The sequence below is a fragment of the Cyprinus carpio genome, chromosome A12, assembly GCF_018340385.1.
Source record: "Cyprinus carpio isolate SPL01 chromosome A12, ASM1834038v1, whole genome shotgun sequence".
Taxonomy (NCBI): Eukaryota; Metazoa; Chordata; class Actinopteri; order Cypriniformes; family Cyprinidae; genus Cyprinus; species Cyprinus carpio.
This window is the reverse complement of record NC_056583.1, coordinates 6,914,549-6,930,334: the sequence shown is the minus strand read 5'-3', so window position 1 is coordinate 6,930,334 and position 15,786 is coordinate 6,914,549. Positions and strand designations below refer to the sequence as shown.

General features: G+C 39.5%; 1 protein-coding gene across 4 annotated transcripts in view; it reads right to left on the bottom strand.

Annotated features, from left to right (window-relative positions):
* The window catches only part of LOC109063924 (wings apart-like protein homolog), a 64,220-nt gene that overhangs the window by 17,361 nt on the left and 31,073 nt on the right, over positions 1-15,786 (bottom strand). For all 4 annotated transcript variants that reach the window (XM_042767355.1, XM_042767359.1, XM_042767357.1 and 1 more), the window contains 8 exons: positions 13,792-13,887; positions 11,825-11,986; positions 9,064-9,200; positions 7,523-7,634; positions 7,203-7,430; positions 5,147-5,258; positions 4,874-4,971; positions 775-851 (listed from right to left, as the gene is read on the bottom strand). In XM_042767355.1, the coding sequence (XP_042623289.1) occupies positions 775-851; positions 4,874-4,971; positions 5,147-5,258; positions 7,203-7,430; positions 7,523-7,634; positions 9,064-9,200; positions 11,825-11,986; positions 13,792-13,887 (1,022 nt within the window). The remainder of the gene's footprint in view (positions 1-774; positions 852-4,873; positions 4,972-5,146; positions 5,259-7,202; positions 7,431-7,522; positions 7,635-9,063; positions 9,201-11,824; positions 11,987-13,791; positions 13,888-15,786) is intronic.

Here is a 15,786-nt window from a genome sequence, read left to right as displayed (position 1 = left end):
TATTCTGGTTCTTTAACTGGGTTCCTTCTTTCTAATTCATTGCACATCTTTTCCTACCAAACTGCCATAATCCATGCCTTTTGGAAAGCTGGGGCAAAGCAATAATGGATTTTTTTCCCATTTACTTTGCTGTTGGAACAAATTTGCTTCCTTGTAGCTCTTTAGAGGTTTACCCTGTAAAGTGTGCAAAAAACTCCAAAGCTGTCTGAAGCAATAGCTTTCTGCAAACAGATTAAATGCAAGTATTCAATGATAATCTCTGATAATTAATTAATATTCAGATATGAAGCATGACGTTGTGTGATGTCAGAATCAGACGGACAAGCTTTATTGTACCTGATGGCTCTTACTGCATGGGCGTTAGGAATGACATGAGGGACTAAATGACTATGGTTAACTATCCTTTTAAGTGGTCTGAAGTTGGACACCTGAGACAGTATGCAACTCTAATTAAGATTTGAAATGATTGGCCTCTTCAAGAAATGTCAGCATGGCTTGAGCTGTATCAGAGGGTGTTCTCTGGTGCAGCAGCTCCGCGCTTATGGTCTTGGCAGCTGGTGCGGTTGATAAAGTGTTCCTGTTGCTGTTGAGGTTGTTAATGAGTCTGGAGGCTGTCTGCTGTAATGAGGAAAGCTAGCACAAAATGCACAGTTAACCTGCACCCTGCCCTACCACACAATACCAGGGGCTTACTGCCAAAAACATGACAACATGGCAAGCTACATTACTGTAAAACTACAGCTAGACAACTGCTTTTATTTTGGAGGCACTTACTTTGCTGAAGACACTATGAGCTGAGAGTCCTTGTACGCGATCAGGTAGGCCTGGTTTTCTGGATTGTGAACGGTTACCTGCATCGATAAATATCAAATTATAAATAAGTAAAATAAATAAATAAAGAACCACAATTGAAAAAAAAAATCCTCTTCTAAACAGGTCCAGCAGGTTAATATCAAGGTTAATGCAGTCTTTTTATCCCTCAGTGAAATCTACTGAGGTTTACAACTGACTCACTCTGCCAAGTACAATAACCAACATTCCCTCATTAAAAGATAGAATTAGGTCTAAAGGTAAAAAGATATAGTAAAGGATTTAACTGTTACACATGACCGGAATCTTACTACCACTTAATAGCCACACAACCTTTCAAAACAGTACAATATTTGGCCGAGATACAACTATTTGAAAATCTGGAATCTGAGGGTGCAAATTAATTTAAATATTGAAAAAAACACTTTTTAAAGTTGTCCAAATAAAGTTCTTAATGCGTTTTACTAATCAAAAAATAAGGGTTAATATATTAACAGTAGGAAATTTACAAAATATCTTCATGGAACATGATCTTAATATCCTAATGACTTTTGGCATAAAAGAAAAATATATAATTTTGACCCATATGATGTATATTTGGCTATTGCTAGAAATATACCCCAGCGACTTAAGACTGGTTTTGTGGTCCAGGGTCACATTTAAAATGACATTTTTAAAAAATATTTTTAAAAGAAAATTACAAAACTATATTTTCAGAAGCCATTAGTCTTCAGTGTCACTTGATCCTTCAGAAATAACGTCTCGGTTATGTATGGTAACCCTCATTTCCTGAAGGAGGGAACGGAGACGTCACGTCGGTGACCGACGAATTGGGATATCGCTTCGATAGACCAATCTACTTCGAGTGTAACTAAACATGTCAATACACATTGGCATGCAATTATTGCATCCAGCTGCTGCTGATCACAACGTGAATATAATAAGGCAGCAGGTGCAATGCATACTAGGTTTTCGCTGAGGAGCCGAGCCGATGACCAGGCCACTCAGCAGTGGTACAGTAACCATGGCGACAGGACGTGACGTCTCCTTTCCCTCCTTCAGGGAATGAGGGTTACCATATGTAACCCGGCTGGGGCTCGGAACAAGTAGTTCAACTCACCATTGTCAAAGCACTACCTCACTGGTTGAGATTGGATAACACTGGGAAAATGTACCCGTTCCACCTGGAAATAGGGACACTGCGGAAGCCCCATCCTTCCCAAAGGAGTTTTGGGAGCAAATACACATATATACTCGTAGACGTTGCTCTCGCCAAAGTGATGGTGTTCGCAACTTCCTGGGATAGGTCACTTAGAACCTCCGCGTCCCGTCCAGGGACCAGGCATGGAGTATCCAAAGGTCTGGACGCGGGTGCCACACAGTGCCCAGTACAAATGGGACCAGCGGAACCACAGCTGTACCCACAGTGGGGCAGCGAGGTGGAACACAGGGACCCAACTCAAGTGGCTTGTGAACGGGCCAGAGAGGGGTGTGAGTGTGGGGTGCAAGGCTCACCTGGTTCCACAGGTTGGCAGAGGGTGCTTGAGTAGGGCCTTTGTTGACGCTCTCGAATCGCCCGCTGCTGCCATCTGGTGAATGAGGAGGATTAGTGAGGTCCGGTGCTTGGCCGTCCGCATCTCTCCGTGCCCTCCTGGGACCCAGAGATAAAGAAAACCGATCTCTCGTTGAGATTTCTAGATTCTCCACCCGGCCATCCTCCAGGGGAGAGAGAGGTGCCTTCACCATCCCCCAAAAAGCAGCTACCTCTCTCTGGGTCACCCATCCCAGGGCCTCTTGCTCTTCCGCTCACCGCCAGGTTTGACAGGGGCCAGGACTCAGTTTGCTCCCGTGCAACCGAGAACTGCTGGGCCAGGTTCTCGACCGTGTCGCCGATGAGGCCAGTCTGGGACACAGGGGCAATAAGGAAACGATCTTTGTCGGTGTCCCAAATATCAACCAGACACAGCTAGAGATGGTGCTCCTGGACCACAAGCGTAGACATCGCATGACCCAGAAAACACACGGTGACCTTCGTCGCTTGGAGCGTGAGGTCAGTGGCAGTTCTTTCAGAACTTCCGGATCGTGACCACCCTCGTGTAGGTCTTTCAGTGCCTTGGCCTGGTGCACCTGCAGTAACACCATAGCGTGTAAGGCAGAAGCAGCTTCACCGCAAGAAATATAGGAACTGCAGTTTAGACCAGACGAATGCCTACAGGCCCGGGAAGGAAGCACTGAATCTCCCCGCCAGGAGGAAGCAGACATAGGACACAATCGTGTCACTACCGCCCGCTCCACCAGGGGGGAATCACGGAATACCCCTTCGCTGGACCGCCGTCAAGGGTGGTGAGGGAGTACCCCACCAGCCAGTTTCTGGCAGTAAAAGGTGCCATCCACAACCTGGTGAGCTCGTCATTTACTTCTGGGAAGAAAGCCACCGGGGTGGGGCACTGAGAACCAGCGCGAGCCACCTTGAGAAACCAATCATCCAGCCTCGAGGGCTCGGGACGCAGTGGAGATTTCCACTCGAGCCCTACCCTCTCGGCAGCCTGGGAGAGCATAGCTGTCATCTCCGGATCCAATTCAGGCTTTGCCACCGTCCCTGAGGGGGGCAGCGGCTGAATCTTCATTGGACAGCTCGACATCTGGTCGGGTGGAGGAACACTGTATACCACTGGTACGCTCTTTGAAGAGGACCCAGCGTGTTCCGTGGGTCGCTCCACTTGATCGGAGGTGCAAGAGGAGTGATGGTCCCCAGAGGGTTGGTTTCCTGCGGAGTTTGCCACCACTGTAACCCACAAACTGCCCGTGCAACTGCTGGAAGTTGTTCTCGTCTGTCGGCCACCAGAACGAGCCCAAGATCGTGGCAACGGGACTCCGCCCCCCTGAAGGTAGCAGAGCCTGGGTCGCAGCTCCGAGATGGTCATCTTCCCGCAGGGGAACATGACTTGTCCACGAAGGCCGCCACAGCATACTTGATGCCCAGACATGTGAGGCAGCGATTGTGACCATCAACCATTGCCTGGTAGGAACTGCACTCAGAAACGCACGGGTGAAACGGCATCCTTATAAGGACGATCCGTCGTCTTTACAAAGATGCACCCATGGAGCTCTTTTAGAGAAATTTGCTCTTTAGGAAATGCTTTTTTAGTGCTGAGGCACACAGGGGAATTGGCCGCTTGCAACACGACAGGGGGTAGTGCAGCCTGAAGTGTGCAACCCACTCAACTCGGGAACGACCAGTGCTGAAGAACCGTCTTGCCAACACACGAAGCTTCCGAGAGCATGCTGAACTCGTAGTTCACAGCTAGACACAGTTTGAGCAGAACGATACTAAGGCTCGGCCCCGAAGCGAAAAGCTGGTATGCATTGCACCTGCTGCCTTATTATACTCACGCTGTGATCAGCGACAACTGGATGCAATAATTGCTACCAATGTGCTTTGGCTCGTATAGTTTACACTCGAAGTAGATAGGTCTATCGAAGCGATATCCCAATTCGTCAGTCACCGGCGTGACGTCGAGAGTGACTGACTGAAAGGGAACTAATATTCTGATTTGATGCTAAAGAATTTTTTTTTTTTCATCAATGTTAAAACCAGTTCTGCTATGCAATATTTAACAAATAAATAAATATAAAAATCTGAATTCTTGATGAATAGAGAGTTCAAAAGAACAGCATTTATCTAAAATAGCAAAGTTACAATAATGTTACAACAGATGTCGCTTTTGTATTTAAATACATTAAGTACTCTACAGGAATCTACAGGAAGTCACCAAAATTGCCTTTTATTGTAAAATTCATATGAAAACAAGCATAATTTATCATTTTTATTTAAATGCTGGAAAGTATGTGATTTTAATTTTGATTGAAATATTTGTATCCCATGTTAATGGATTTGCAGGTTCAAGGAGAAACAGTCTGGATCTACATAACTCAAACTTATTCAGAGCACTTTATACTGCACCTGTTTACATTTACATTTAACATACTTAAAATATGCAAAACAACGTTAAGAAATGTCTAAGAATCACAATTCGAAAGCGTGGATGAGTATCAGACTTACACTTTCTAGAACACGCAAACATCTCTCAGCCCCCCACAATGATGCCACTAGGTTCTCCGTATCATCCTCTCGGCTCAGGTTCTCCACACACTCTTTAACTGTGGGGTATGAAATGCATGTATGTGAAACCCAGGCAAATGGGATGGTCATGACTTAATAAAACTTGACACAATATTAACATAATATCTCCTATCTATAACAAATAATTGACAACAATCCGATATTTAATAAGATGCCATTCACTTCAGCAAATACTGAGTAAAATCAAAAGACCTTTATCTACAATGTGGTCCAGGCCTCCCAGAAGCCGGAGCTCTTCTTTAAACCAATCCCCTGCTCTCTTCGACGTCAACGACAACAATGTCTCCGTTGCTAAATGTCCCGTCTGCCAAGAAAAAGACAATGCACAATCAGTTTTAAAGATATTATAAAAAACACATTCAGCTTTAATGACTCCGTTATGCAAATGTAAAAGCTCTATTTGCTAAACATAACATTAAAACAAATGTAAATAGAGGGCGTGAAAAACAAAGAACACCGATTGAAAAAAGCTCTTGATCAGGCTCTGATGGCTAAAGAAAAAAAATGAAAACAAGAAAATATAATAGTTTAGCAAAGGGTGTTTTGAATGGATTTAGAGAAGTTATTGAAGAAGGTTTTATCTTGCTGCACTTCAGTATATATTCTACATGGGCATTCACACAGGATACATTGTGTTCCGTCTGTATATTTTTAATTTCTGGTTTATGTGCACATGCTCCAGATGGATATCTTTGACGGGAGCGTCACGTCTCTGTTTTTTTTCAATGTCATCATTTTCAGCACAATTTAAAAACAGTGTGTCAAGTAACAACAGCTGAAGTTTTAAAATCCATGAAATCCGTTTCATTCTGATGTGTTCCACCCAGAAATTGTCCTGTGAGAACAGCTTACAAAAATTAAACTGTCAGCAACACGCTAAACCCTCTCTGAGAAAAAATCTGTAAATTCAACATCTTTAAACAAACATTTTTGCAACATTTACCATGTTCAACAATAAAGTCCTGCACAATAATGGTTAAACAGTTAATCATGATGATTTTGCTTTAAAAAAAAACAATCATCACGATTACAGTCATTTTATTTATTAATTAATTAATTTATAATAAATTAATTTATAACATTTAATCAGAGTTATTATCACATAAGCACAAACCAAGACAACAACTCGCATGGTTTGCTCGCAGTCAGTTTAGCAAACAGCACAAATGATCATGTGAAAAAACAGACTGGCTGTAATTCACTTTTATTTGATCAAAATATCTCAATAGATATCACTAAATTCCAACTTATATGTATGCCGGGTTTTTTTTTTTGGGGGGGGGGGGGGGTTGGGGGGGTTCAGCTCATCAGCACTTTTTCCATAATCTAGAGAGAGCCCGCATGCATAGTTGCCAGGTTGGGAAGATTAAGTAAACAACTGGGCAGCAAATGCACTGATTTAAGCAAAAAGCTCTGATTGGGGGATTTTGACTCTTAACAACTAGCAATTGTAACCATGAAAGCTTGTGGAGGCTTGTTACCAATGCAAAACAACACGAATGCCAAAAAAATAAAAATAACAAATTGAGAGAAGCATTTGATAAGAGAAGCAGAAATCTTGTAATGATTAAAATACACTTTATTGTGTAGTCCTAGAATCATTAAATAAATAAATCAGTTGATCTGATTCATAAAACCAGCTTTATTAACCAAATCAGCTGATTCACTGATTGACTCCAATGACAACAGATTCATTGCCTGTGAGTTTTTCAGATGTAAAGATTTTCTTCTTTCAGTTCTTCACACAAAGTTATTGCAAAGCTTCAGAAAATACACCAAATTACAACTTTTTCTGTAGCTTAAAAACTCCAGTCCCCATTCTTTATAACTGGCAAAAATGCAACATCCACTACATTATTATGTTCTACAGAAGAAAGTTAAATCATAAGGGTTTGGTGTGACGGGGGTGTGTAAATGAATAAATATATTGCAATATTGGGATGAACTTTTCTTTAACACAGACACTAGTTGTTGGAACAACCCACTGACTGATACATTTTTGAAAACTACCTTAGAATGGACAACAAAAGCAATGAAGTGTATCCACTAGAGAAAGCAGAAGCTGAGCCTTTCTGAAAAGCCCCAAATGAACACAATCCCTCATCCAAATGGTCTATTATCACACAAGCAGAATCATAAAAAAGTGCAAGTCCTTGACAGGACATTTTGCAGATCTAAACAAACAGAACTCCTGCACTGCAGTAAGAAACTTCGGCCAATAAACAAGCACAACTGATCTCAAGCTTACCGTGATATTCTCCAAGTCGAGGTGCTTGTTGTGGACGGTTTCGCAGAGTTTGCGAATCTTTTCTTTTACTTTATTCATCTCTTTTGTCGTTAGCTGATCAGCAATGGATTTGTCCTGTTCTAATTCCAGTAAACGAATCATTAGATCCAGACTGGCCCGATCCAGGTCCATGTTCAAGCGGTCTCGGCTGAGGATGTACATCAAAGAGGCCGTACATAGAGCTAGATTCTAAAGGAAGGGGCAAGAACAGGAAAGTAGAATTGATTCGACATGAGACATCAGGCAGTGAAGGTTTTAGAAGACTTCGTATTTTGACTTACTGGATGTTGAGGTGCATCACTGAGAGTTCTAAAGACCTGAGCCACTTTCCCATGAGCCCTCAGGTGCATCCTGAAACTAGGCATGGCGCACCGTGTGGCCAAACTAATAACACTGCACACAAACACAAACAGGATTGTAATGAGCAAACACTTTCGCAAATACAAACATTAAGTCATAGAAGGGCCGCACGATTACAACAAAAATCTTAATTGTCGATTATTCCCTTGAAATTGTAATTGCGATTATTAATTACGATTATCACAATTTACAGTGAATGACATTTATACCATTGCTTGAAGCAACGTTTATACCATTGCTTGAAGCATGCCATATATTTATGAAAATAAACAATCTGAAAACACTCAAACTAAACAACTTTTATTGCTTCTCTATAGTTTTAAGCCTTAAATGTCAACTATACAATGGATTGGTGCATACTTTTACTTTTTATTATTATTATTATAATGTTGTACTAAAATTAAAACAATGCAAAAACCCTTAAGATAAGAAAGAAAAAAAAAAACACACCTTTAGCACTCAGAACAACATAAATGGACTTTGAAAGATTAATTGCCACTTTGAACGATTACGTAATTGTGACATCCGTAATTGACCTATCGGCAAGCCCCGCTTCCACTTAGTTACTGTTGCAAAAAATATTTTTTTTGATAAATTTTGGACACAGAAGGACCACCATTCAAGTGGGATTTAAACATGCCATAGAGGGATATATAAAAGATTTGAAAATAAATATGGTGGGTAACAAGATTAATTTGGAAGCGAGGGTTTACAGATCACAATGCAAGCAGAAGAGGCCTCATGTTACAGTCGTCACGATCGCAGATGACAGCATCCAGGAATCATGTACCACAGGAAAAGATTAAATAAATTTAGATTTAACCAGTTTAATATAGAGAGGCACTGAAATGTAGACCTTTGTTAATGTGTTTTTGACCTACACTGTACATAACGTGAGAAGAGTTAGCTATTTAGGATTGTATGTTAAAATCTCACAAACTTTAACGTTAGCCAGTTTTAGCCAGAGATACCTTGCTGAAGCACAAGATGACATTACTGTTCTGCTTGAGCAGATGAGAGTATGATAACCAGAAAATGAATGTTTCCGTCTTCATTATAATTGGGCTTGAATGCTTAAGGACATTTTGCTTTGGGTTGTTTGGGTTTAGATAATGGAATAAAACAAGTTCCATTGGCCATCCTCTCAGGATACCTGGAATCAGTGTTACAAGTACCCCAGGCACATCGCTTTTCCATTTTTGTAGCATAAACACCATCAAACCGATGAGAGCTTCAGATCTTCTAATGTTTCTCCATGGCGCTGAAACCTAAAGTTGTCCCGAGTTCCAGTCCCAGTGCAGCTGATACTCAACTGCTATTGGCTCATCTGCATTCGAGAGGGGCGGCTTACCGGTAGGTCAATTGTAATCGTGATTAGAAATGCGATTAATTGTGCAGCCTAGCTCATTGCTTAGATATTGAAGAATGGTCAGAATATAGACTAATGCAATGTTTTCTGCACCTAAGGCATCGTGTGTTAAGTGGTTGACCAGTCTTCAGGCCAGTGGCAAGATACTCAAAGTCATCGGTGAACTCCTGATTCTCGCCAAACTCCACCACGTCATTGAAGTGCTTCACGTGCTGGACAACGGTATACAACTGTTTAGAAAGAGAAAGCAAGTGTTTAATCTCATGACAGAAATAATCTTTGATGAAAGGTCTGGCATTCTTAGAGTATGTGTGTATATAAATACAAAGACCACTCATTGACTACATATGATATACATTTATATACACATGTAGACTTAAACTAAAGTGATTGGCAGCTTCAGTGATTATAAAGAGAACACTCACTTTCAGTATATATTCACAATTTGGATACTTTTTATGTTTCATGCTGCTTAGCACACAGCACTGTTTCTGGACTGACAACCAATTTTTTTGGATAGAAATTTGAAACTGTGATGACTGACAGTGATAACCGTTCACAAACAGGCAGGATATAAAAAAAAAAAAAAAAAAAAAAAAAAACCTGCAAGTCAAAAGTCTTTGAATGTAAATCGAATCTATTTTATTACATGTAACATAGCGAATGCCAGATCCTGGAATGTGGCTACATATGACGTAATAGATAGGTTAAACACTGCCTCCACAGAAGAATATCAACGCCTAATTCTGTAGCCCCGCCCACTGATTCTCGCATGACATATTAGGGAAATAACATAAGTGGCGCTAAACCAGATCGAGCAACCAAGCAATAAACATTCTGTTAAAGATCGCAAAATATTGTGCAGTGCCTGGTTGTGGAAAAACACAGTCGCTGCATAACCTTCCTTCAGATTTATATATTAGGAATGCACTTTTGAACTTTGTTTTTAATTAAGTTTCAGCTCACGTGAGCAAAACATTGAGCGTTTGTTCGCTTCATTTCACCGCGGATTCCTTTGTAAACAAGACACAGGCCGACGCTGGATCTGCAGTGAGACTGAGATTAAAAACAATGCTGTGCCATCTATATTTGATCAAAGGGAATGGTGCAGCACACTTATATGAGTAAAAAACATTTGTACTGTGTCATTATTGCTTTGTTTGAGATCGCTTGATATGTCCTGATTATGTGTACGTGTCACAAAAGTCACAGAAGGCTCCAACTATGAAGAACGTAGCTTGTCAAACAGACATACAGAAAGTTAGTTCACTATGCAAAACTGTTATCCAATCATAGCAGTGGGCGTTTACTCCCAAATACAGCACACCCATAAAAACAGAGCGTTTTTCGATACAGCCTCAAAACCAGGGTAGAAATTAGCCTATTACGTACTGATTTTTTATGTTTTTGAATGTTAAAAACCATGCAAACGTCATAAGTGGACCTCAGACAACATTATAAAATAATTTTAAAAAAGCCAGTTCATGACCCCTTAAAATATTATTAATGATATGTATTAATACTCCACTTATTAACTTGTTTAATTTAATAGTTAAAATAGTTAAATAGTTCCAACAGTTTTTATAATGATACCGAAACTGTAACATTTTACTGGTATTGGTACAATTACTGTCACATTAAAAATAATAATTATTTAAAAATCAGCTGTCTCGAGCAGATTAAGCTTTGTTCCACATGATGCATGCAATAAATGTACACAATGTTATGCTTCATTATTCATTATTCACTAATAGGCATACAAGCTTATATGTGACGCTGGACCACAAACCAGTCATAAAGATTTATATATCATCTGAAAGCTGAATAAATGAGCTTTCCACTGACGTATGGTTTGTTAGGATAGGACAATATTTGGCTGAGATACAACTATTTGAAAATCTGTAAACTGAGGGTGCAAAAAAATCTAAATACTGAGAAAATCGCCTTTAAAGTTGTCCAAATGAAGTTCTTAGCAATGAATATTACTAATCAAAAATTAAGTTATGATATATTTGCGGTAGGAAATTTACAAAATATCTTCATGGAACATGATCTTTACTTAATATCCTAATGATTTTTGGCATAAAAGAAAAATCTATAATTTTGACCCGTACAATGTTTTTTTGGCTATTGCTAAAAATATACCCCAGCGACTTAAGACTGGTTTTGTGGTCCAGGGTCACATATAAAAGACCAAAAAAAAAAAAGTTAAAATAAAATGAGTTAAACAGAGTTATAATAAATATGAGAGTGGTCAGAAAACAATCCAAACAGCTCATAGCTTGTAGCTTAGATGAAAACCGATTCAGAGGGCAGAGTAAGAGGTGAAGGTTGTAACGTAGGTGGGCCTGAACAACTGTTTAACACCCACAATCAGAATTACTCCACAGAATATAAGTGATTTCTGGACCCCATCAATAGGTCTTTATTTGCATTACTATAACAGTCCTAATGATCATGCCAGGGTTTTCAATATGCTGCCACTGAGACTTTCAAATTTTCAATTCACTGAAAATCAGCTGCACTACTTTGTATGCATATTAAGATAGAGCTGTATGCCTTTATTACTGGTTCCATGCCACTGACTTTCAAATTTAATTGGCTCCTGCTCGGGCTTTCAGTATAAGGTTGCCAAATATTCAAATGTCTAGTGCATTACAAATCTCTTAACTCTGCAGTCTCTTTACTCAATATATATATTTCATAACTGAGGGGGGAAAAAAAGTAAAACAACCATTTTTATTTCCAAGAGATAATGATAACTAAATGTCACTTGTTGAATTAAAGGAAGCAGCATGCAGCAAGGTTCTACATTGTGTCCAATTAGACAGGGTAGTCAAGTGTTTGCACTCACCTCCTTGTGTTCTTTCCTACATTTAAGTGCAGTGACCATGTCCTGGTAAGGTTCTGTGGGGATAGTGACGGACTTGATGACTTTGGGAGGAGGAGCTGGAGCTTTGAACACTCCGTCGTCCTTGTGCGAGTTCGACTCTTTACTGCCTCCCGATGAAGCGGCCTGTCAGAGAAAAACGACTCGGAGTTAAAGCATAACATGTCTGGAAGCACTGCAGGACTGATTCACACTGCTGGTTATGCAACATGATGACTAAACATAGTGCTACAGAACATTATAGATTCCTCATGCAACAGCTACTAAAAGGTCAAATCCACGACCAGCAGAAACGTTTCTAAATAAATCACTCCTAAGATGGCCAAGCCAAGAATGAATAATGATTTTTTATTTTTTTTTTAACTACTATCTGTAACCTTGTTTATAGGAACAGTAGAAACAGAGGCGCTGCGCTATTGAGAATGCATACAAACAAGTGAAGTGTAAGCATATCTGTCAGTGCGTATAATATTACACTGGTGGTAACAGATGCAGGCTGGCTAAGTTGTATGGGATTGATTGTGTTTGGATGGCACATGTAGAGAGCGAGGGAGAGGTTGCTAGTTGAAAGAGAAGTGCACAATGGGGCTGTGTTTGCACAAAACATGCAAATCAAAATACACTATTTACTTTAATACATATTCCTGGTTTAAAGGTGAATGATTTATCAGGGTCAGCTATTCCAAAGAAAAAAATAAAAAAGCTTTTTTCAGAATCTTTAAAATGTAATAACTTGCTTCACGTCTGAAAATACTACACCTAGGCTGCCCAGTCTACTGGTTAACACTGAAGAGCTATATATATATATATATATATATATAAATATATATATATATATATATATATATATATATATATATATATATATATATATATGTGTGTGTGTGTGTGTGTGTGTGTGTGTGTGTGCAAGTTATTTGTTGTATTACCAGTGTTGTCACATGTCGATTAACCGGTGGGAAAATTTCATAACTGTCACAACCCTAGTAACTATCACTCCCTCTTTTTTAATCATACATGCATATTTATTACCTACCAATTATAAAACTGAGCTGAGATCAGTTAATACCATATATTAAACCCCGGTTCATGAGTTCACCAGAAAAATGCCCTCTAGCGGGGAAATTGTTCAAAAAATTTCAGATATGTTACACCATAATAAAGCCTTGTTGGTTGAAATCACTTAACTTTCGCAGTTTGATAAACACTCCAAACAAGTGATTAGAAAAAAAAAGCAGAAGCAGTGTTTCAAAAGCTCACTAACTTTTCAAAAGATCACTAACCATTAGCCAACTCTGGTAGCAAGTTTTGCTGAACTCCATTGGTAACAAAGGAACTTGCAACAATAGTTACTTCTGGGAAACGCACCCCAAAATAATTATTTAGTCACTGTTCTAGGTTATTTTTATAGATAATGCAGTATTTAACAGCAGAAAGTATTTATGCAGTAATGCAGGACACCCTTGCTATTGTAGCAATTTAATGTTGGTTAGCATTAATATAATAAAGGTTATGGCAAAGCAAGTAACACCTCCCACTAGGTAGGGGCTAAATAAATACATTTCAACCTCTCCGCAATCAATTGCAAATCACATCCAATAAATTCCTGATTGATAAAATCTCCCCACATGTTACAAATCGAAAAAAAAAAAAAAAACACTGCATTAAAATAAAGTGGGTTGTGAATGTTGTTTCACATTGACTTTAACAGCTGAGTTCTGGTGCAAAGCGTCTTTCACACTTGGAAGACACCAGAGCAAAAATGTGTGGAGTGGCATCAAAGAGGTAGGAGTTTTTACACAAAGGTGACTATAAACACTGTGGTGATAGCATGAGAAGTGCCTATGCTGAAGTGCTTTCTAAAGTGGGTTGTGACTGTGTAGGAGTGTGTAGTGTTTAGTGGAGCATCCTGTGTTTAGTGTTGTACTCACTGGAGGAGCCTGAGATCGTGATGGAGGCATAGGCAGCAGCTCTTCTGGCTCTGGCTGGTTCCAGTGTCTTGCATTATACACAGCTTTAGTAGGTGACTGGAGAAAGAACAGACAAACACTGTTACACTGAGTGCATTTTAATACAAGAGCTTCACGTGCAGACATGAGTACATTGACCATTATGAGCTCGGGTTCATTTGGTTGGCATGACTTGCATCTAGAACAACAAATCCATTTTGAGATTAAACAGAAGTACCAGTTTAACTTATGTCAGTTTCACTGAGAAAAAATAAAAAAAATAAAAAAAAGTTTAAATTATTTTAAAAGCCAGATTTCTAGATCTGAAAGTCATGTATATTTTAAAACACCATGGCCATTTTTATAATGAATATATATTTTTCTAGTTATGCCAAGCCCTAAAATATTTTATTGTGACTAAATCTTTTTGAAAACTCATACTTAACCCTTCAAATTAAGGTAGAGGAGAGGGGGGTTGAATATTTTTGTGAGCAATGGGGTGCCATGGAATCAAAAAGGCTGAGAGAACCACTGATGTGAACAATCCGTAACACACAATAAAAGACATATTCTCCATTTTAATTCAAGTTTTTGTCCTGACATGAGTTTGACATTAGCTTAAATGTCTGGTTTGGAAGAAAAGTAGATGACAGAGAGAGACAGGATTGTAAAGTACCATTAGTTGGGATTTGAATTCTGGTCACTCAAAGAGCAACCATGCTGCAGGCTATCAGTTACTTTGCAACTTTTACACAAGTTGTGCTTGTCTGTCCAAAAGTACACATGTATGAGCAAAAATAAGAGCAAAGCTTGTCTCAGCAAACCCCACTAAAATGCGAAGCAAAGAACCATTTTTGGCAATTACCTACAGTGGTTAAAAAAATAAAAATGTTGTTAATAGGATACTCATTGCAATGAAGCAAACATATAAAAATAAAAACAAAAACACCACACATTTTGAACAGAAACCTCAGGGTTGGAAGTGAAATCACACATGGGTTCAGACAAAGCAACCAAAACAAGTGTGAAACCTGAGAATATATCCAAAATCCAATCTAATGTAGTCATGAAGATAATGGTCTCTAAACATTTTTCAATGCATAAGCTTCTGCTCCACTTTGCACAAAGATGGCCATATTCCTATTTCAACTGTAATCACATTTGTAATTAAAGCTCATTAAGAAGTGCTACATTTCTCAGCTTGTTTGTGTTGGCGGAGTGTGAATTGAAGCGCAGGTCATTTGTCTCAGCGGGTGTGCATTCAAAGCAGACTGCAGGAACATTCTATATATGAACAACTCACAGAGGATGCCAGATCGAGTCAAACTGCAGGGACTGACGGCACACAAACAGCCAAAAGGGAAGGGGTGATAAAAGGGCACTTGGCTACAGGAGGAGGTGTAGGCACAGTCCACTGGGCAACACTGAGGCTGGGTTATTATTAATAATGAAGAGAAAGATTCTGGCCCTCAACATAACTCTGCAGGAGACTGGTTTTAATCTTCTGTAATTAAGAAGTATTCTTTCCTACAAGCAGGGAGTGAAAATCTAGCTCCACCCCATGGAGAGCTCCTCACGCTGGGCTAGAAGCTTCCAGAAGGTCTTGCAAAGAGAAATCAAAACTGCCCCCTGAAGTGTTTTTTCTTCGAGTTGGAATCCCCCTCTAAAGTCTGGGAATAATGCTGCCAAGACCTCCAAGAGGAACAGGCAGGTCTCTCACTCAGTGAGCAACTCTGCCAAGTATACCGCTGAAACATACTTACAACCATGTGATATTGCTTCTAACTATGAAAGCTCAGGTGTTGTTACATACCAAAATGTCACAATATGATGCAAAACAAGCGTTGCTTAAAGGACCACTAATGAGGCATTGGTGCAAGCTGTTTTTTAAGGTCAGTGGATTGCTGAGGTAGTTAAAGATAGTTTAACTCAGAGCTGCTCAATTATGGCAATAATCAATCATGAATCTTGATTACT